We start from the raw sequence: 20,296 nt of genomic DNA on the forward strand, positions 1-20,296 counted from the left end.
TAAATATTTGGCAAGTCCATCCTCATTTTACAAACAAGAAAATGTGCCCAGGCTTTATCTTTAAAGGTAAAAACTTACAGTAGATGGCATGATTATAGCTTTTCAGGTGACAGTAAATTCTGCTATCCACACAGGAAAACGCACACTACAGGGTTGAGATCTGCCACTGTGTTGTACAAGCAAGAGAAACCTGAGCCACCCTCCCAGACGGCTCCCAAAAACAGTTCTTTGTTTTCTCTTTGGTACTGCAAGATTTTATCGATCGGTAAATTCAGTAGTTGATGAACCCTAAAATTGTAATATACATACTTTGGGGACATTTCAGTGGATGGGAAGAGGAGCCAAGGGTTGGGGGCAGATAATGAATTCTGAAAGGTTATGGTAAGCTCTTGTTAACTGGGAGTGATGGAAAGCAGGATTTCAGACAACCCCAGATCAAGCAGGTCATTAAACTATGGTATAAAATGAATTTAACATAAACTTAAAATTCTAAAAATCTTATGCTACAAGACTCTTAAAATCTTGTATCACCTAGAGCTGCGCTATCCCATACGGCAGTCGTGAGCTACAGATGGCAACAGAGTCCCTAAATGTGGCTAGTCTCAACTGAGCTATGTTACCGCATAAAGGAACACCAGATTCTGATGATTAAGCAGGGAAAAAAAAGAATGTAAAAACATCTCATTTGTGGGGTGCCTGGGTGGCTCAGTCATTAAGCGTCTGCCTTTGGTTCAGGTCATGATCCCAGGGTCCTGGGATTGAGCCCCATATTCGGTTCTCTGCTCCACAGGAAGCCTGCTTCTCCCTCTCTCACTCCCCATGCTTGTGTTCTCTTCGGCTCACTGTCTCTGTCAAATAAGTAAAATCTTTAACAAAACAAACAAACAAAAGAACATCTCATTTGTAATTTTAAAAATATATAGAGATATTACCTGTTGAACTATTCTATTTTTATTATTTTTTTTTAAATTTATTCATTTATTCCAGAGAGAACAAGAGTGGGGGAAAGGGCAGAGGGAGAGGGAGAAGAATCTCAAGCAGACTCCCAGCTGAGTGCAGGGCCCAGCGTGGGGCTTGATCTAATGACCCTGAGACCATGACCTGAGTCGAAATCAGGAGTCAGATGTTTAACTAAGCCACCTAGGTGCCCTGAAATGATACTTTATTTTATTTTTATTTATTTATTTATTTTTAAGATTTTATTTATTTATTTGTCAGAGAGAGAGAGAGAGCACAGGCAGATGGAGACAGAGGGAGAAGCAGGCTCCCTGCTGAACAAGGAGCCAGATGTGGGACTCGATCTCAGGACGCTGGGATCATGACCTGAACCGAAGGCAGCTGCTTAACCAACTGAGCCACCCAGGCGTCCTAAAACGTATTAGGGTAAATAAAATATACTGTAAAAATTAATTTCACCTCTGTAAGTTTTTAGAAAGTTTAAAATGAAAAACATGGTATGCATTATAATTCCACTGGACAGCACTAATCGAGAAGAATAAAATTTTCATAACAAAAGCTTTTGAAAAGGCATCCACTATTGCATTTAGTAGCTCAGCTCCTCTTTTCCTCCACAGAGGAAGCAGATTGAAGTTAAGCAGAGACATTTCCCTTCTCTTTCCCCAACACCTCTCCCTCTAAAAACCCACCTGAGACCCAGAGGCTGCAGGAAGCAGAGCCAAGACCACCGCCTCCCTATCAGGCCACACATCTGATTGTCAGGCTGTCCTAGTCCTTTGGCTACAGACACCATGTGACAGAAAATTTACTCTATGGTTCCAAACAACACCTCTCTTTGTTGATTTGTGGTCATGTGTTAGAAAAAAATATAAAATTTTCTTAAAACAAAAATGTTAGCTTTTTTGTTATAGTTTATCTGGATACAGGTTATCTGCCACTGACAGAAACATTTTTATTTATTGTTTATTTATTTATTTGACAGAGAGATAGAGCCAAAGAGCACAAGGAGGGAAATGGCAGATGGAGAAGGAGACTCCCCTCCTGAGCAGGGAGCCCCATGCCCGAAGGCAGACGCTTAACTGACTGAGCCATCCAGGCGCCCCGATAAAAACATTTTTAGTGTAATGCTCTTTTAGATCAAATAGAGCATGGTCATACTTTTTTAAAACTACTATAATTTTTCTAACAGACACTTAGATATGTTCACCCAAAAAGAAGCACTCGAAGCCCTAAAGAAACTTTTCCATACATTTTTGTGCTATTTACCTCGATGGCAACACTGGTTTCCTTATTTTTAAAAAGCTGGAGTTCTTCTAAACGCTGCTTTTCTTCAGCTGTCAAAACCGTAAATACATCTTCTGAAGGATCCTTGAAAATAATGATGAAACTCCCAGTGAGTCAAACACAGAATTTAAAGCTGTTAGAGATCCATATTTCCAGGATCTCCAGGAAATGCTATTTTATACAGAAGGTGACTTTTGCTGGAGAGCTGCTCTTACCTCCTCATCCACCGGGACAGACAAGTCATCCAAATGGCTGATCCGTCCATCTTTTCCTATTTCATGAACAACGAAGTCAGAGTATCTAATGAAAAGGAAACACAAATTTTCAAAGCATTAACATTTTGCTTCCTAGTAATTTTAGGAGAAAATTTATTAACATTAAGCCTTGTTGTTGTACAAAACAGGGATTTAAAAAACAATCTTCAGTACAAAATTCACATGGAGTTATTCCTTCTGGTTTCTTAATGAATTTTAAGCCATGGCTTGGCTTTGTATTGCAATGTAAAGGCCCTCTGAACTTCTAGAATATTCTTTCAGAGAAATGCATAAATCAAAGCGTAGGAATGTTATAGAGACAGTCCATACTAAAGTGAATCCTAAAATATGGGACGGTTAATTAAATCAGAACCCTATGAGTCTACCATGAACCAACCTGAAGCTTACCATTATGCTAAATACTCTACACACATTACTTAAAATCCTCTCAAGAACCCCAAGGATCCATTTTCTGGAAAAGGCTACCGAGGCTCTCAGTTAAGTAAACGCAGTAACTGGACTAGATTCACACCCAGAGCCACCAGGCTCCAAAGACTACCTGCTTTCTACTATAGACGTGGCACATTCGGGTGAAAGAGCTGAGTTTAAGATTTGAAAATCAATTCAAGAGAAAACTTAAGACCATTTACAATAATATATTTCAAAGAAGTGAAGAGCACTCATTCACATATGAGCAAGGCATGCCACAAAAATTATTTTTATTCACTCATTTTATCTTTAAATGGCTTCATCTGCCTATTTAGGCAGCTCTTCTCCATCCCATTCCTTTGTGACCATCAGTAAACAATCCTTGGGGATAGAAAGCTAAATAGAAGAATAAACAGAGGGCCCCTGGGTGGTTTAGTCATTAGGCGTCTGCCTTCAGCTCAGGTCATGATCCCAGGGTCCTGGGATTGAGTCCCGCATCCGGCTCCCTGCTCAGCAGGAGAGTCTGCTTCTCCCTCACCCACTCCCCCTGCTTGTGTTCCCTCTCTCGCTGTGTCTCTCTGTCAAATAAATAAATAAATTCTTTAAAAAAAAAAAAAAGAAGAAAAAGAAATAGAAGAGCCTTTTGCTGATTTCTTCCTCAAGAAAACAACAAACAAAATGAAAATAATTTGACACATAAATAAAAACATACCTTTCTTTCAAGATGCCTGAAAATCCCTGATGGGAACTTACAAACTTGGTGATGCCAACGTCGAGTTCAGTGAGGCCGTGCTTCATCATGTCTGCAAAACTCTCAGCTTCCTCCTCCTCCTCACCCTCCTCCGAAAGGCCATCTTCTTCCTCCTCTTCCTCTTCCTCCACCTGCACATCAGAATTTTTTCTACCTTCTCCGGCACTTACAGCTGCGGGTGCTCCAGGCATGTCTACACCACTGGGAGGAGAGACATGCTCCAGGCCATCCTGACCTGTGGTCAGACCGCCATCCAAGACCTTCTGTCTCTTTGCCTCCTCAGCTGGGGCCACACAGTCATTATCTTCGACAGCATGAGACCCACGTTTCAGCGACACACCAGTTGCTTCTGTCATCTCCATTTTTAAGGCTCCAAGAAAACATTTAAGAGAACCTTTTGGGAAGGAAGAGACAGCAGGAAGTAACAATCACTTCTGCTAAGAGGAGTTAAGGGGTGAGTTTCAGCAAACAGAGGCACAATTAACTTTGTTCCTAGGGTCCTAAAACTCATTTATTACAATTCTTCTTCCTGATGCTGGCACAGAAAAATGGCACAACACTTCTGCACAGAATTTGAGTGTGTTTCATAAACCTTAAAAAAATGTATGTTCTTTGACCCAGAAATACTACTTTCAGGGAATATTTAAAATAACTGAAGTGCTGAAATTTTTTTGTTAAGTGTTTCAAGTTCAGTTGTAAGGATACTCATCTCAGTGCTTTCATATTAGCAAAAAACTAAGAACAATGATGCCTGGGTACATAAACTGAACAGTAAGTCGAAACAGTGTGAATAGAAACTAGGAAAGGTGGTTACTTCTAGGACAGGGTATGGGTGGCTGGGCACAACAGGGTGACCTGCTGCTTTTACTGAAAACCGCAGTCAGATCACTTGAACTTTGTTTCACAGAGATTATCATCCTTTCAAAAAACTGATTAAACAAAAATAGTACATAAATACACTTACTGACATGAATGCATACTCGTACCATATTAAAAAAAAAAAACAAAGGGGATGCAGAGTTGCTTACTGGGTACAGAGTTTCAGTTTTGCAAGATTAGAATGAGCTCTGCATACTGGTTGCACAACAGTGTGAATGTGTGTAACACTGCTGAACTGTATGCTTCAAAATGGGTAAGATGGGGCGCATGGGTGGCTCAGTTGGTAAAGGGTCTGCCTTCAGCTCAGGTCAGGATCCTTGGGTGCTGGGATCCAGCCCTGCACTGGGCTCCCTGCTCAGGGAGGAGTCTGCTTCTCCCTCTGCCCCTCCCCCCACTTATGATCACTCTCAATTAAACAAATAAAATCTTATCAAAAAATGAATAAACTGGGGCGCCTGGGTGGCTCACTGGGTTAAAGCTCTGCCTTTGGCTCAGGTCATGATGAGCTGGGATCCAGCCCTAGGCATCAGTCTCTCTGCTCAGCAGGGAGCCTGCTTCCCCCTCTCTCTGCCTGCCACTCTGCCTACTTGTGATCTCTGTCTGTCAAAAAAATTTAAAAAAAAAGTAAAAATAAATGAATAAACTAATATTACATGTTATGTGTATTTTGCCACAATTTAAACACAGATTATCATTTAACCAGCCCACACACAATGTAATGAGGGAAAGTCTAAGAAACCATACATACTTCCCAGTACTGAGCAGCTTGCCAGAGGGGTAACATGTGCCAATCAAAATAAATACATTTATCTAATTTGATCTTACTTGGTACTCTTGGTGAAATAAGGATAGAAGTTTTCCTATGTTAAACAGTCAACAAAACAAAAGGCAACCCACAGAATGGGAGAAGATATTTGCAAATGACAGTACAGACAAAAGGTTGATATCCAGGATCTACAAAGAACTCCTCAAACTCAACACAAACAAAACAGATAATCATATCCAAAAATGGGCAGAAGATATGAACAGACACTTCTCCAATGAAGACATACAAATGGCTCTCAACACATGAAAAAATGCTCATCAACACTAGCCATCAGGGAGATTCAAATTAAAACCACATTGAGATATCACCTTACACCAGTTAGAATGGTCAAAATTAGCAAGACAGGAAACAAAGTGTGTTGGAGAGGATGTGGAGAAAGGGGAACCCTCTTACACTGTTGGTGGGAATGCAAGTTGGTGCAGCCACTTTGGAGAACAGTGTGGAGATTCCTCAAGAAATTAAAAATAGAGCTTCCCTATGACCCTGCAATTGCACTACTGGGTATTTACCCCAAAGATACAGATGTAGTGAAAAGAAGAGCCATCTGTACCCCAATGTTTATAGCAGCCATGGCCACGGTTGCCAAACTGTGGAAAGAACCAAGATGCCCTTCAACAGACGAATGGATAAGGAAGATGTGGTCCATATACACTATGGAGTATTATGCCTCCATCAGAAAGGATGAATACCCAACTTTTGTAGCAACATGGACGGGGCTGGAAGAGATTATGCTGAGCGAAATAAGTCAAGCAGAGAGAGTCAAGTATCATATGGTTTCACTTATTTGTGGAGCATAACAAATAACAAGGAGGACATGGGGAAATGGAGAGGAGAAGGGAGTTGAGGGAAATTGGAAGGGGAGATGAACCATGAGAGACTATGGACTCTGAAAAACAACCTGAGGGTTTTGAAGGGGCGGGGGGTGGGAGGTTGGGGAACCAGGTGGTGGGTAATAGGGAGGGCACGTATTGCATGGAGCACTGGGTGTGGTGCAAAAACAATGAATACTGTTACGCTGAAAAGAAATTTTTAAAAAGTGAAAAAAAAAGTTTTCCTATGTTAATTATATAAGGAGATGATAAAATTAACATGCTACAAACTTAGTAAACAAACTCTCATAAATATAAATGAGCAGAAAATTAATATTCGAAGGTTCTCCAAGGCCTAGTTAATAAGAAAACCAACTACAGAAGCATCTACAGCAGAATAACAACAATAAACGAAAATTTAAGAATCCACATTTGCAGGGTGCCCAGCTGACTCAGCTGGAGGAACATGCAACTCTTGATCTCAGAGTCATGAATTTGAGCCCCATGTTGGATGTAGAGATTACATAAATAAACAAATGTTTAAAAAAAAAAAAAAGAATCTACATTTGATCTTGCTTCATTGTCAAAAATCTAGAATGGAAAGAAAAGTAAAGTAAAACAAATACACACACAAAATGAAAGAAAAGAGGATGATGATGACTACAAAAAAATGGGAGAAGAGGTACAGAAAGATACCAATAAAATCAATTTCCTTTGAAAAACAAAAATTTAAGTAAAGAAAATAGAAGAAACTAAGAAACTGGAACAGAAGTCACCCATAGCTAGTTATATGAAATCACCTCTAATTCAAATAAGAAAGTATTTACTCCTTATTTGTTCTAAACAAACTGTAATAAAAAAAAAAGAATATGCGTTCATGAAACACTGATGCTAACTCATGCTCACGTTCTGTCACCAAAGCTGCCCTCACAGAGCCTACAGGCCAGCGAGGGAGACACAGAGGGCACAGGGGGTCACTCGGGGACTAGGGGAACACATAGATCTCAGAGGGCACTGATGGGCAGGGTGTCAGAGAAGACCCTTTCCTAATGGAAGACCAGAAATGAACACCTGAGCCAAGTTTTGAGGACGGGGTAAGGTCACAGAAAGCAGGGAGGAAGGTGTTTGCTGTGGTGGAGGAGTTGGGGGTGGTAGGAGGTACAGAGACAAGGAGGCACAGGAGAGCAAGGAGCATGGGAAGAAGCCCAAGGAGCTCATCACACATCATGGAGAGTAAAACACACAATGAGAGAGTCTGTAGCTAAAGCTGGGGAGTGGGCAGATGCCACACCAGGCAGAATGCAGGGAATTCCACCTTGAAAACCAAACCACCGCTAGACTTTTGAGTTTGAAAGATTTCACGACACCTCTTTGAAGAGAAACCAGGGTTAGCTGGAAGACTAGGTAAGATGCTATAGCCAGGGGCGCCTGGGTGGCTCAGTGGGTTAAAGCCTCTGCCTTCAGCTCAGGTTATGATCCCAGGGTCCTGGGATCAAGCCCCACATTGGGCTCTCTGCTCAGGAGGGAGACTGCTTCCTCCTCTCTCTCTGCCTGCTTCTCTGCCTACTTGTCATCTCTGCCTGTCAAATAAATAAATAAAATCTTTAAAAAATAAATAAAAGAATGAATGAAAGAAAGAAAAGAGGCTACAGCCAAGGGGCACCTGCCTGGCTCAGTGGGAAGAGCATGTGACTTTTTTTTTTTTCCCCCTTGGGATTTCTTTTTTTTTTTCTTTTTATATTTATTTATTTGACAGACAGAGATTACAAGTAGGCAGAGAGGCAGGCAGAGAGGCAGAGGAGGAAGCAGGCTCTCCACGGAGCAGACAGCCCAATGCGGGGCTTGATCCCAGGACTCTGGGATCATGACCTGAGCCGAAGGCAGAGGCTTTAACCCACTGAGCCATCCAGGCGCCCCGAGCATGTGACTCTTGATCTCCAACTTGTGAGTCTGAGCCCCAAGTTGGGTGTAGAGATTACTAAATAAAAAATAAATAAAACTTAAAAAAAAAAAAGAGGGTATAACCGAAGTTGAGGCAAGAAATGAGTACAATGTGATCCAAAGCTGAGGCAAGGGTGACAGAAAAGAAGTTTGGATTCCAGGACATTTAAGAGGTGATGGGAACAGGACTGGATGACAAATGTGGGCAGAGAGGAAACACTCCAGGATGACTCAGGTTTTCTGTCTTGGGGACCTGAGAAGACAGGGGAGCTCTTCCTGGCACGGAAACCGCAGGCAGAGAAGCAGGTGGTGGGAAAAGACAAGCCCACTTACGGTCCTGTGGTGTCACAGGTACCTCGAAACATCCGGGAGCCAGGCACCCCCAAACCTGCGAAGGCCTCCCAGGGAGGGTACAAGGTCCCTAGCTGGTGTGCCCGGATCCACAGGGAGATCCCCAGACCCTCCCAGGCCCGAGCTCTCACTCGGGAGGAAGTGCAGCCAGGAACGCCACCATCAGCAGCCTGGCTTGAGTTGGCAGGATGTCTACCTCCTTCCCAGAACACCAAGGATTCATCAAGCTCCTTCTCCACAACTGACAGTCAGAAACCCCCATGGGAATGTCAATTACAGCCTCTGCAGAAATGTCCGCCTGTCCTGCGTTGGCCCCACCCATCATCTAGTGACCACCGTTCCCCACAGGCCTCCGACAACTCAGGCCCTGCCCCAGGGGTGCCCGTGTCCTGCCTGACTGCTCATGAGCTCTCCCCGGATATTCTGGAGACTTCTTGCAACAGATGCTGAAACTGTTCCTCACCTACAGAGATCAAAGACACACTAAATAGCAAATTTCTAAGGAAACAGTGGGCCTGGACAACCAGCCACCATGAACCGCCACTAACATCACAACAAACAGACAACCAGACACACGGCACACCCCTGAAAGCACGTGCTATCATCTGTGAAGTTTTTTTTTTTTTAATCTTATTTACTTATTTATTTGACAGAGAGAGGCAACCAGAGTGGGAACACAAGCGGGAAGTCGGGGAGGGAGAAGCAGGCTCCCCGCTGAGCAGGGACACGGATGTGGGGCTCCAGCCCAGGACCCGGGATCATGACCTGAGCCAAAGGCAGAAGCTTAACGACTGAGCCACCTAGGCACCCCTCTGTGAAGCATTCTTACTGACTGGAACTCGATGTCTAATTGGTAGGTTAGATGGCATACAAAGACAGAAGGTTTTAAACCCCACCACAGGGAGGAACCAGCAAAATTCTGAATGTGGAAAACTCTACAAGGACAAAGACAGTTCTTCACTAATAAACAACAAAGGGAAAAAAAGGGAGGGGAACTTAACAGATAAACTTAAAAAGAAATGCAATGAGTGGATTCTTCTTTAAGTCAACTATTTAAAAACCTGTTTAGGACAATCAGGGATGCAGAAATACTGGGGATATTTGATGACATTAACGTAGTATTATCAATTTTTTGTTTTTTTTTAAAGAGAGCCTCCATGCGGGACTCCATCCCAGGACCCTGGGATCATGACCTGAGCCGAAGGCAGCGGCTTAATCCACTGAGCCACCCAGGCGCCCCTACTGTCAACTTTTTAAGGTACAATTATGTTACTGTGATTACATTTAAAAATAGAATTCTTATGTTTTAAAGATACAAAGTGAAATATTTATGGTTGAAAATTACGAAGTCTAGGGGCGCCTGGGTGGCTCAGTGGGTTAAAGCCTCTGCCTTCGGCTCAGATCATGATCCCAGGGTTCTGGGATCGAGCCCTGCATCGGGCTCTCTGTTCTGCAGACAGCCTGCTTCCTCCTCTGTCTTTCTGCCTGCCTCTCTGCCTACTTGTGATCTCTGTCTGTCAAATAAATAAATAAAATCTTTAAAAAAAAAAAGAAAAGAAAAGAAAAGAAAATTACGAAGTCTAGAATTTGCTTCAGGATAGTTTACCAGTGGTGAATGGAAGTGGAAATGGTATAGATTTGAAGCCAGGTAGGTAATTACTGAAACTAAGTGATGGTAACACCACATCTTCTACTTTGAGCTTTTGTTTTCTTATAAGAAATTTCAAACCTACAAAGCAGAAAGAGATACACAAGCTATTCTGTTCCAATCAAACCACTGATGTCTTGTCCCACCCTCTGTCATCACCTGTTCTTCCCACCGGTCCCAAGAAACTGTCTCCTCCACCCTCACTTCCTCAAGTGCCCCAAACCTCAGTATCTGTGAGCCACCACTCGACACTCCTGCTCCCTGGTCCTGCTCCATGATCCTTGCTAGACCCCAAGCAAGTATCAACCCTACTGCCTCCATCTGTGCTCCTGGTTGCTGTTGGAGAAAACCACACCCGGTCAGGAGAGTTCCTCTCTTAAGGACCGCCATCCCTGGTCAGGACAGGCTTCTCTGAGTATTGCCCGCCATCCACAAAGAAAACCGGGATTATCTTATCAGAACCACTTCCCTAAATACAGCAACCCTCTTAAAAGAATCCGAGGTCACTTGAACACTCACTCCACCCCCTCCACAAACTCCATGCACCCTGCGCTAGGTGTTTCTTCCAGGTACTGCGAAAAAAACATTGTAGCAAATCAAACTACTGGGGCTAACGTGGTGTGGGGCTAACGTTCAGGGAAGATCTGGCTTCTTCCTCCAACACGCCACTCCAATTGTTTACAGTTCAGCAATGGCGTCCTTGTGCCTAAACCACAGCTGCGCCATCCTGGCTCTAATTGACATCTTTTTCCAAAGGGACATGGTTCACTGCTTCTACTCCTTGTCTGTCTCCTGCCTCTCAAGCTGCTCTTTCCCCTTCCTTCTCTGCTGCCACTTAAATGGGGGCATCTCCAGCTTTCCACCAGTCTTGTTCCCTGCTCCAATTCCAGGAGACCCCTCTCCAACTTCCTGCATTGCCTGGGGGCCCAAAGCAACAGTGAGGACAGCTAAACTGTGTGAGATGAACGCATTCAAACCTCTCCTTGGCCCTATGGCTGGGGGGGGGGGGCGCAGGGCAGGGGAGGGGTGGGGGTACCCCAGAGATTACAGCGCTGGCTCCAGCTTACCCAACTCAGAAGAGCTGAACTAAACGCTCAAATTCAACATGCCCTAAACTGATCTCGGCATTTTCCACCTTACACCTCTTACCTCAGGGGATGTTACCATCTAGGTCAGAATATGGTCATCACCCCAACTCCTTGCTCTCCCCTCTGCCCACATCAGTGATTTCATGCAGACAGTTCTAGAAGGTTTAGAACAGCACTGTATGCCTACCATCCCCGGAATAAGAATATAGGCAGATCATGCTTATGAAGTATCACCCACTGCTTTCAACCCAGTCTGGGTTTTGCCCTTCACTGCATGGTGGCTTGCCCCTCTAGAGGCAGAGTTTCTTTCTCTGTAAGGCTGAAAAATGATGACTTGCCCAGAGGTCTTTAATAGCTGTTCCCAGTCAACTGTTGGTCATTAATATTTATTATGGATCGTTTACACAACAGAGCTGTATTGCTGAGTCTGGGGAAAAGACAGAGCTTCTTATGCTTCTTTTGTTCTCTGGGCTAATGATTAAAGACGGTTTCCTCCTTCAAATACCATTTAATTTTAAGAGACCCTCAAAGCACTGCCAACAGCACCAAATAAACAGGCCTTTAATATTCTTTGGCAGTTTTTTCCTTGATACTTGTGGATATTTGCCTAATCTCTTTTTCTTATTATATTTTACTGTAAAGACAAGCTCATTAACTAATCTAACTTTTGTGTTCCCAATTAAATTATAGTTTTCATTTGTTTTAGCCCATGGCCCTTTCACAGGCATTAATTATTAAAGTATCCATAGCACCAATGTCTATAAATCTGTTAATATATATTTTGCTGGGCACTTGGGTGGCTCGGTTGGTTAAGCAACTGCCTTTGGCTCAGGTCATGATCCTGGAATCCCCAGACTCCATCCGATTGGGCATCAGGCTCCCTGCTCGGCAGGGAGTCTGCTTCTCCCTCTGACCCTCCCCCTTCTCACCCTCCTGCGCGCACACACACGCTCTCTCTCTTTCCCAAATAAATAAATAAATAAAATCTTAAAATATGTGTATATTTTATATATTTTATATATATATGTTTTTTTTTTTTTTGCTAAGTTCTTTCACTGGGCCTAGAAGATAAAAACATATTTAACTAGAAAAGCTGTGCAAACTTCTGGACTAAAATACAATATAATTTTTAAATGGAGGGAGGGAGGGAGCAGATCCTCTGAACATGGAAGAGGCTGAGAAGAATTCAAGCAGAAAGATAAAACCACCCTGACTGCCCCAGTATGATTTTCCTAAGGAAATCAGTTTTGCATTCAGGAAAACCCAAATATACATATTCAAGCACTGTACCTCACAGCTGGAAAAAATGACTGGCTTTTTAAGAAGGGGAGGAAGGGTAGAGGGTACAACTTCAGGAGTTTTTTTAATGGCATTTTAAAAAAAATGTTTTTTAGGGGCATCTGGGTGGCTCGGTTGTTAAGCCTTCAGCTTGTCTGCCTTCAGCTGGGGTGGTGATCCCAGGGTTCTGGGATCAGCTGCAGGGACCCACTGGCTCCCTGCTCTGCGGGGGGCCTGCTTCTCCCTCTCCCACTCCCCCTGCTTGTGTTCCTGCTCTTGCTATCTCGCTCTGTTAAATAAAAGTAAAATCTTTAAAACAAAGTTTTAAAAAAAAGTTATGCTGCACAAATACACAATCCAGAACAATAGTCAAGTAATATAGTCACAGTCAAGTAATATAGACCAGAAGCTTGATTCTGGAACCAAGAAGAGAATTAATTTACTGATACTTTCCAATGAACTTCAGAGTCCTACACAATTTTTTGAAGACAGTACTAAAAAATGGGGTTTTGTCTCTTTTATACTCCAAATGACCCAAATGAGATAAGGAATATTAAAATTTTAACAATATTTTATTTTTTTTTATAATTTTTGGGTTATTTATTTATTTGACAGACAGAGATCACAAGCAGGCAGAGAGGCAGGTAGAGAGAGAGGGGGAAGCAGGCTCCCTGCCGAGCAGAGAGCCTGATGTGGGGCTTGATCCTAGGACCCCGGCATCATGACTTGAGCCAAAGGCAGAGGCATTAACCCACTGAGCCACCCAGGCGCCCCTTAACAATATTTTAACGTCTTTTTCATTAAGATTAGATTCACCAATAAGCTTCCTTTACACCCACAACAAAAAATGCTTAGCATTCTCGAAATTGTAATACAACACTGATAGTCCCTTAACATATTTCCTGCAAGGTGAACATCTTAAAAAAGTCTTAATTCTATCTATGTTCAGAATACAACATCCACTTTTTTTTTCTTAAAGATTTTATTTATTTATTTGAGAGAGAGAGGGACAGAGTGAGAGAGCATGAGAGGGGCGGTCAGAGGGAGAAGCAGACTCCCCATGGAGTTTGGAGCCTGATGTGGGACTCGATCCCAGGACTCCGGGATCATGACCTGAGCCGAAGGCAGTCACTCAACCAACTGAGCCACCCAGGCACCCTCAACATCTACTTTTTAAACGCATCCATCCTCTGCAAACTGTCAATAATCCCTTTAGCTCACAATAAACAACCCTTTCCCCAGGGCAGAACACATACTACACTCCAACATGCAAAATCATTAAGTCCATCAGATTCATTAATTCCACAAATATCTGTGGACCCCTTATAAGTCTGCCACTAGCCTAGGCACAGGGGGGAAAAGGGACAATTTCTTGCCCTAAGCTTACATTTACTTAAGGATATATCAATGAATAAAGTAATAATCTCTCAGAAATCTGCATGCAGAATTACAAATAAAGCACAGTAAAGGGAAGGAGAGGAAGAGGGGTGCTATTTTGTGAACATCTCTAAGTAGGTGTCCTTTGAACCTCGACTGGAAGGAAGAACTAGACAAGAAGAGGTGCCTGTGGGGTGAATTCCAGGCAGTGGGACTAGCACAGGTGAAGGACCTGAGTCAGGAGCAAACTCTGTCAACAGATCAGCTAGACTGTAATTTCTGTCTCCTATTTGGGGGTAAAGCTATGTTTTATTAATACCTGTACCACCCCAGCTTCTACCAAAAGTTATGTGCAAAAGGTTAGGGGACCCAGGGTGGCTCAGTGAGGTAAGCATCTGCCTTCAGCTCAGGTCACGATCCCAGGGTCCTGGGATTGAGCCCTGCATTGGTCTCTCTGCTCAGCAGGGAGCCTGCTTCTCCTTTTCCCTCTGCCTGCTGCTCCCCCTGCTTGTGCTCTCTCTCTGTGTCAAATAAATAAAATATTAAAAAACAAAATAAACATACACATAAAACAGAAGTTGTTAAATTAATATATACAGATTGTTGGCTACTTGCCTAATGACTGAACATAATTACTGCCTATCCATCCCCTTGTCAATATGTGTACTGGCTTCTTTTTGACAGATCCCTCAATTATCAAGGCATCCCCAAACCAATGGGGGATGCCTGTTTTCACAGATCAGACTGGAGACTTGAAACAAAAACCCTTCATAATCCTGTATTTTCGGAATTAAAAAAAAAAGTGGTCTGACAGCGCGATCAAATATGTGACAAACGGAACTCTCCAGAACCTACTTCCCGGCAGGCGCTACTAACCCAGGCAATAACGATGTCCTTCGAAACCTCTCAGGGCTGGGCTGGCGGTAAGGACTCAGCGCGGATGAGTTTTCAACAAGCACAGCAGCACCTACAACATTCACTCATTGAACACGGACCCGGCGGAGGGCCGGAGATAGGACTCTTCGGCCCCAACTTGTTCGCTCCTACTCTGGGAAACGTGTACTAAAAGCAGCAGCTGAGTGCCTGCCTGGCGTGCAGGAGGCTCGCAGTAAGCAGTGATGGATGAAAACGAGGACAGGGCGCCTGGGTGGCTCAGTGGATTAAGCCACTGCCTTCGGCTCAGGTCATGATCTCAGGGTCCTGGGATCGAGCCCCACGTCAGGCTCTCTGCTCCGCAGGGAGCCTGCTTCCTCCTCTCTCTCTGCCTGCCTCTCTGCCTAGTTGTGATTTCTCTCTGTTAAATAAATAAAATATTAAAAAAAAAAAAAAGAAAACGAGGACAAAAGCACGTGGGCTTCACCACGCAGAAGACCGGCCCCGCGAAACACCCGAGCCCTTAAGGCTCCGGGATACAGGCCGGTTTTCTCCGCAGAGAGAAGAGTTTAGGGAGCGTCCGGGACGAAGAAAATGAGGAGAGGGGGCCTGGGCCGGCAGGCAGCCAATCGCGCGGGGAGGCGGGAGAGCGCGGCGCCCCCTGCCGACCTGCCCCGGGAGGGGGGGCGGGGCTGGCACAGCGGGAGCAGGACCGCTGGCTCCAACCGCGCTCTCGCGGGCACGGTCCGTAATGGAGGCACCGCGGGCGCTCCGCGGGCTGAGGCCGCGGCCGGGACGCCTTCCCAGTCTGCACTGCCCCTCGGGGCGGGGCCCTGGGGCCGGGCTGTCTGCTAGCTGCGGAACCCGGGGGCTGCGGCGAGGCCGCGCACTTACCCGGGGCCTGGGAGCGCGGACGCGGCACCGGCCGGGCGGCGAGGGACCGGGCGTGCTGCTCCGGGCGCAGGAGGGCGGCGGCGGCGAACGCCACTCGGAAGAGCCAGCTGCGGGGACGTCCCAACATAAGCAGCGCGACCAGCGTCTTCAGCCCCTGCGCGACGGAGCGCGCGCGTGGACTCGCCGGGGGCCGAGCTCTCACACGTGCCGCGCAGCGACGCGCCGCCGCTGGTCGGCCCCACCCCCGGGGCGGAGCCCGGCCTCCGCCGCCGGCCCCGCCCTCGCTCCGGGCTCCCTCGGCGAGACCCCGCCCCCTCTCTGCCGCAGGGTGTCCCCGCGGCCTCGCGGACCTGGGTCTCGCTGGTACCCTGAGGCCTGGCAGGCTGCGGCGTGGTGGGGGGAGCTTGCTGAGGCCCATTCGCCTGGGCTTTGAGCCCGGCAAACAGTAATTTCATCGTGCACCGAAGAGTGCTTTAGACTGCTTTTAGGACCTCTAAAGTGGCCACGGCCTTACGAATGTTTGATGTATTTTAGTAAGTGTTTCTTCCACATAGTTAAGGCCCTTTTGTGTTCTCCACACGTAACTAACTTAACGAAAATAGTAACTTCAGGGACTATATTCTATTCAGGTTCTATATATAATTTTCTTCAAAGTGCAGAGAATCCAACAAAACCATTTCCCCACTTCTTCAATATACCCCTTCGGCTTGACGGCTCCCCCATAGGATCTGCTTCAGAAAAACTGATCTTGGGGCGCCTGGGTGGCTCAGTGGGTTAAGCCGCTGCCTTCGGCTCAGGTCATGATCTCAGGGTCCTGGGATCGAGTCCCGCATCGGGCTCTCTGCTCGGCAGTGAGCCTGCTTCCCTCCCTCTCTCTCTGCCTGCCTCTCTGTCTACTTGTGATCTCTCTCTGTCAAATAAAAAAAAACAAAAAAAAAAAACAAAACTGATCTTTAGCAAGTTTGTGCTTCTGTGAGAACAAAAAGCAAACCCATTACTCCTTCCATGCTCTTCAAATAGCACACGTTTGCAACCAAACCCAGGCCTCGAATAGCTTTTGCACATTCAATATTTTGCCAGATCTCAATCCTTAGTGAAAAACCGGTGTTATTAACGAGTCCTTTTTTTTTTTTTTAATTGTGGTAAAATACACACAACATAAAATTTACCATTTTAACCATGGTGGGGCGCCTGGATGGCTCAGTGGGTTAAAGCCTCTGCCTTTGGCTCCTGTCCTGATCCCAGGACTCTGGGATCCAGCCCTGCATGGGGCTCTCTGCTTGGCGGGAGGCCTGCTTCTCCCTCTCTCTCTCTGCCTGACTCTCTGCCTATTTGTGATCTCTGTCTGTCAAATAAATAAATAAAATCTTTAAAAAAAATTACTATTTTAACCATGGTCAAGTGTACAATTCGGTGTTCAGTGGCATTAAGTACATTCACACTGTTGAGCAACCATCCACCTCCAGAACTCTTTTCATCTTGCAACACTGAAACTCTCTACCCAGGAAATAACAACTCCACTGTCTCCCCTACTTTTAGCTGTGGCAACCACCATTCTACTTTTCGTCTGGTTGAATTTTACAACTGTAGGTAACTCATGTAAGTGGAAATCGTACAGTATATATTCCCTCGTGACTGCCTTATTTCTTACTGTTCATCCATGTTGTGACATGTGTCGGAATTTCCTTCCTTTTTAAGGCTGAATAATATCCCATTACATATTATATAACCACATCTGTCACCTCTCGTCACTTGGATTGCTTCCACCTTCTGGTTATTGTGAATAATGCTGCTATGAACGTGGGTGTTCCAATAACTATTGGAGACCTTGCTTTCAATTCTTGTGGCATATACCCAGAGGCAGAACTAATGTATCATATGATAATTCTATTTTTAATGTTTTATGAACAACCCCCACATTGTTTTCTATAGCATCTGTAGACTTGTTTTTAAAATCTGGGTGTACAGGGGTGCCTGGGTGGCTCAGTGGGTTAAGCCGCTGCCTTCGGCTCAGGTCATGATCTCAGGGTCCTGGGATCGAGTCCCGCATCGGGCTCTCTGCTCAGCAGGGAGCCTGCTTCCCTCTCTCTCTCTCTCTCTCTGCCTGCCTCTCTGCCTACTTGTGATCTCTCTCTGTCAAATAAATAAATAAAATCCTTAAAAAAAAAATCTGGGTGTACATTATCCATACTCAATATGGACAATTTACTCAGACTGGTAGGATCCTATATTGCCTGTCTCTGAGGTCAGTCACCTCAATTAAGTACAGTACCATGGACCGTTTTGTCTCTAATGCATGTAAAAGCACACGTCCTCTGCCTATGGCTAATTCATAGGTTAATGTTCCAGTGACAGCAACTGCAAATATTTTTACCACAGCCTCAGTAAAACTTCGATCCCAAACTTTAAATTTTTGTATACTTCAAACAGTGTATTCTCTGAGATTGTGGCCCAAATCCTCATAAACGCACACGGAAGGAAAGAATGTCTACATTCCTTTGGCTGTTAGCTAGGCCCACAGCCAAAACTTACCCTTTTTGCATTTTTAGCCTGAACTGCCTTAGACAAGGTCCAAGTGAAACATGTATTTTTAGTTTTCTGTTTTTCAAAATAGCAGCTCTTTATTGGCTTTTTTTCTTTTTTTAAGATTTTTATTTATTTATTTGAGAGAGAGCATGAGAGAGGAGAAGGTCAGAGGGAGAAGCAGACTCCCCCAAGGAGCTGGAAGCCTGATGCAGGACTCGATTATGGAAGTCCGGGATCATGATCTGAGCTGAAGGCAGTCGCTCAACCAACTGAGCCACGTAGGCACCCCGGGCCTTTTTTTTCCCCAAGATTTTATTTATCTATTTGTTAGAGAGAGAGAGAGAGAGAGAGAGAGAGCGGGCACGCGAGCACAGGCAGACAGAGTGTAGGCAGAGGCAGAGGGAGAAGCAGGCTCCCTGCTGAGCAAGGAGCCCGATGTGGGACTCGATCCCAGGACGCTGGGATCATGACCTGAGCCGAAGGCAGCCACTTAACCAACGGAGCCACCCAGGCGTCCCTCTTTATTGGCTTTTATACTTAAAATAATACAGAAGCATTCAAAGCCTATCCCAAATTCCAACTTCCTCTAATAATCATTTAACAATTTAATGTTCTCCTTGACTTTCAAATTACATTTAACATGTATATTATGTTATTCAGGATCCTGCTTTTAACCCACACCAGCACTATGTATTGCTAAGTGTGTAACACATACAATGTATCTCTTCTTTATCCTTATTATTGCCAAGTGTTCTGTCCATTTTAGATGGCCTCTCTCCACTCCCCAGATAGTAGTTGCTTGTTTTCTGTGCTCCCTCAGTCACTGCAAACATTTCTGTTGTTGAGCCTATGGCATCCAATCTTAAATTATTTATTTTTATTTCTATTTCCCTTACCAGAAAGTGAATTCTTCAGAAGCAAAAATTTGAGTTTAGAGCAATATTTTTTCCCCTTTAATGTTTTTATTTTGATCAGTTATGCATGTTTGTGATTTAGAGTCAAATCGTTCTATAGAAATCTTATAATTTGCAATGAAAGAGCAAAGGCTGTACCCCCAACCCCTCCTTACCAATTTTCCCCTCCTCAAAGGCAGTCATTTCACTTTTTAATTTTTATTTATTTATTTAAAGACTTTATTTATTTGTCAGAGAGAGAGAGACAGAGAGAGAGAGAGAGAGAGACACAGAGCACAAGCAGTGGGAGTGGCAGGCAGAAGAATCCAGAAGCAGGCTACCTGCCAAGCAGGGAGCACAATGCAGAACTCAATCCCAAAACCCTGGGATCATGACCTAAGCCGAAGGCAGACACTGAACCTACTGGGCCAACCAGGCCTCCCTCATTTCACCCTTTTAAAAAGACTTATTTATTTATTTTAGAGGGGAAGGGGCAGAGGGAGAAGGAGAGAAGGAATCCCAATCAGGATCCCCGCCCAGCATGATGCCTGCCATGGGGCTCAATCCCACAACCCTGAGGTCATGACCTGAGCCAAAATCATGAGTCAGGCACTTAACCGACTGAGCCACCCAGTGTCCTCATGTTGCCTCTTTTAACTGGTATTGTGATATTTACCTTCATTTCTCTATATAAAATGTTTGCATTGCTATTTCTCAATTTTTTCACTTTCAAGCATTATCTATTGACTTCACTAAATGGAAGATGCGGATTTAACTTTTCTTCCTTTACCCATCCCTCCCCCACCCCCACCACACTTTCAACTCTTTATCTACTCAATCTAGTTATACTGTCCTTTCTTTTCTTTTCTTTTTTTTAAAAAAATATTTTATTTATTTATTTGATAGAGAGAGAGATCACAAGTAGGCAGAGAAGCAGGCAGAGAGAGAGGGGAGGAAGCAGAGAGCCCCATGGGGCTCGATCGATCCCAGGACCCTGGGATCATGACCTGAGCTGAAGACAGAGGCTTTAACCCACTGAGCCACCCAGGCGCTCAGAGCCCAAACTTTTTAATGATTGTTTCAGTCTCTGCCTCCCAAGATTTAGATAGCTGAGGTGTTCTATCAGTTTAATCTGTCTGAAGGAGTCTCTCCTGGAGCCTTCTGGACCTGCACCAGTCCACCTCTGGTGATGTTGCTGTCAGGGACTCTCAATTCATTTTTCTTCTGTATTGTATTTT

General features: G+C 44.6%; 1 protein-coding gene across 2 annotated transcripts in view; it reads right to left on the reverse strand.

Moving 5' to 3' along the window:
• Positions 1-15,864, reverse strand: part of PUS7 (pseudouridine synthase 7) — a 60,176-nt gene extending 44,312 nt beyond the window's left edge. For both annotated transcript variants that reach the window (XM_046021554.1, XM_046021553.1), the window contains exons 1-4: positions 15,640-15,864; positions 3,637-4,069; positions 2,457-2,541; positions 2,224-2,325 (exon numbers count right to left, since the gene is read on the reverse strand). In XM_046021554.1, the coding sequence (XP_045877510.1) occupies positions 2,224-2,325; positions 2,457-2,541; positions 3,637-4,069; positions 15,640-15,766 (747 nt within the window). In that variant the 5' untranslated portion in view covers positions 15,767-15,864. The remainder of the gene's footprint in view (positions 1-2,223; positions 2,326-2,456; positions 2,542-3,636; positions 4,070-15,639) is intronic.
• Positions 15,865-20,296: the final 4,432 nt, after the last annotated feature.

Source organism: Meles meles, chromosome 10 (genome assembly GCF_922984935.1).
Source record: "Meles meles chromosome 10, mMelMel3.1 paternal haplotype, whole genome shotgun sequence".
NCBI classification, from domain to species: domain Eukaryota; kingdom Metazoa; phylum Chordata; class Mammalia; order Carnivora; family Mustelidae; genus Meles; species Meles meles.